Source organism: Juglans regia, chromosome 9, assembly GCF_001411555.2.
Source record: "Juglans regia cultivar Chandler chromosome 9, Walnut 2.0, whole genome shotgun sequence".
NCBI classification, from domain to species: Eukaryota; Viridiplantae; Streptophyta; class Magnoliopsida; order Fagales; family Juglandaceae; genus Juglans; species Juglans regia.
Genome location: NC_049909.1, coordinates 12,185,341 through 12,187,737, shown reverse-complemented (window position 1 = coordinate 12,187,737; position 2,397 = coordinate 12,185,341). Strand labels below are relative to the sequence as shown.

The window sequence follows — 2,397 nt, the reverse complement described above, 5'->3', positions numbered from 1 at the left end:
TTTTAGTTGGATATTTCAAGTCGAAATACTCATACATTACATGAATACCACAATATTTAATTTGAAGAAAATGATTTGTACTAAGGGTCAATTTCAATAGCAATCTCATCTTATTTTTTTTCTTAAATATCATTTAAATATAAATATTTTTTAATTTCAAATTATTAACTTTTTTATATAATTATTACTTAATCGTATAATTTTTACAAACTTTTAAACAAAATATCAAAAATAATTTATCATTTATCAAATCTAAATAAAATATCTTAACTAAAATCATTTTACTATTATTCACAAACTATATCTCACTATTATTCACAAAATTTTAATTTTATTTTAACTTCAGATGGATAAGAGTATTCACCTGGCATTATTTTTTTTATAATGAGTTTGAACTTTTTTTAATTTAAATTAAAAAAAAAATTACATTGAGCTTACACAAATTAAATCAGTATGTAGTGTAGAAAAATGTCCTGCCACGGACCCCATCTATTTAAAGGTAGCCAGTTCCACAACATTTTTAGCCATTTCAAACCACAGTCTCCTTCTCTGAAGTCAAGTATCAGAGCAGCAAAAACAGAGAGCTCCAAATGCAGGGGAATTCAGTGCTGTCGCCCTCTCCATCCTTCAACAGCTACTCTTCAGGCAAACTCCATGGGATCGCCACCAGAGTCGTTGAGGAACTTCGCCATGAACACGACTCAGATGCTAATCATATCTTTGCCTGCGCTCCAGAAAATTCTCCTCTCCAATTCCAAGAAACCTCAAACACTGGACCTCTGCAGCAGCAAAAGCAACAACAAGAAGGCAGAGACAATAACGATGGCGAGGATGATTTTGAGTTCCCTTTTGTTTGCAGAGAACCGCACTCGTCCACAATCTCCGCCGACGAGATCTTCTGCAATGGCCGGATCAGACCCATTCAACCCATTTCCATATTCGACCAAAGCCTAGTCGCAAACTATTCACTTACAAAGCGAACCGATTCTTCAAAAAAGTCGAGGCTTCGTCGTCCTCCTCTGAGAAAGCTTATGACCGAGGAAAGAGAACGGGAAGCAGCACGCGAGCCAGCGTCTTGCTCTTCCTCAGAAGCTGACGAGCTGGATGGGGTACCAACCGGAACCTACTGCGCGTGGACCCCAAAAAAAGGCCAAGCTAAAGCCGAGGCAGCGCCTTCTTCGCACGGTGACTGCAAGAAGAGCAATTCGACCGTCTCTTCCAAGAGATGGAAGCTCCGGGACTTTCTTTATCGGAGTAACAGCGACGGGAATGAGACGTTCGTCGTATTGACGCCTAGCAAGAAGACGATCACCGATGCGTCGCCGGCGCCGGTGTCGGCGAACGAGAACAAGGGGAAGGTGCGGGATGCCGATTATGCGAGGAACAGGGCGGTGAAGGAAGCTGGGGATAAGAGGAAATCGTCTTTCTTGGTTGGGTTCTTCGCTCATGTCGATGGTCTGAGTTGGAAGTTGCATGAGTTCGCAGCCACTGAGAGATGAAAGGAATCATCCGGGTCAGAAAAAAGAAAAACTTAATACTAAAATGGAGATAATTGGTTTTTGTGAATCCTGAAGAAAATATTATTAGGATATGTTTAGATGTTTTCTTTTTTTCTTTTTTCATTTTATTACTGATTCTTGTTTGTGCTTTTACATGCTTTCTTAAAATACTAATGTTGAGTTTGAGTTTATATTCTTTGATCATTACGCTGGTTTGATTTTATGTAATCAAATCATCTCATTTCATTTTATCCTATCTCATTATTATAATTTTTTTAAATTTATACATAAAATATAATAAATAATTCAATTTTTTTAAATCTTAAAATAAAAATAATATTTTAATTTTATATTATAATAATATTTTATTTAATTTTTAATAAAATATTTTATCTTATCTTAACTGCGTAACCAAATGGTCTATTAGAACTTATTTGTGTCAATAAATTTGTGAAAAGTGATCGTTGATTAAAATATCTTAAAATATCTTTAAAAAAAATTCTACACGAAAATGGACAGCCAAATCTTTTTCTACATATACTTGTCTTATTGTCTTCCATGCCCAGCGTATGAGACCCACACCACTTCTCATAAAAGTAAGGGAAAAGAAAAGTTGACCCTAAATTTCTGCCATATTTCTTCTTAATTATGATTAATTTTGTTAATCCACGTGTTCCCTTATTTTAATTTAACTTTTAAAAAAACAAGAACTCTAAAATTTTTTAGTATCTTTTACCGGTTTTATATGATCTTATAATATTTATTTTTGTTCGTGTAAATTTATTAGTATGTATTAAATCTTTACTAAATATTTTAAGATATTTTAATCAACGATCACTTTTCACAAATTTATTTACACAAATAAGTTCTAAGACATCATTTGATTACGCAGTTAAGA

The 2,397-nt window shown here is 34.0% G+C and overlaps 1 protein-coding gene across 1 annotated transcript; it reads left to right on the top strand.

Moving 5' to 3' along the window:
• The first annotated feature begins 590 nt into the window (after nucleotides 1-590).
• On the top strand, nucleotides 591-1,499 carry LOC108991447. The gene has a single exon (XM_018965690.1). The coding sequence runs from the start codon at nucleotides 591-593 to the stop codon at nucleotides 1,497-1,499; it is 909 nt and encodes a 302-aa protein (XP_018821235.1).
• The last annotated feature ends 898 nt before the right edge of the window (nucleotides 1,500-2,397 follow it).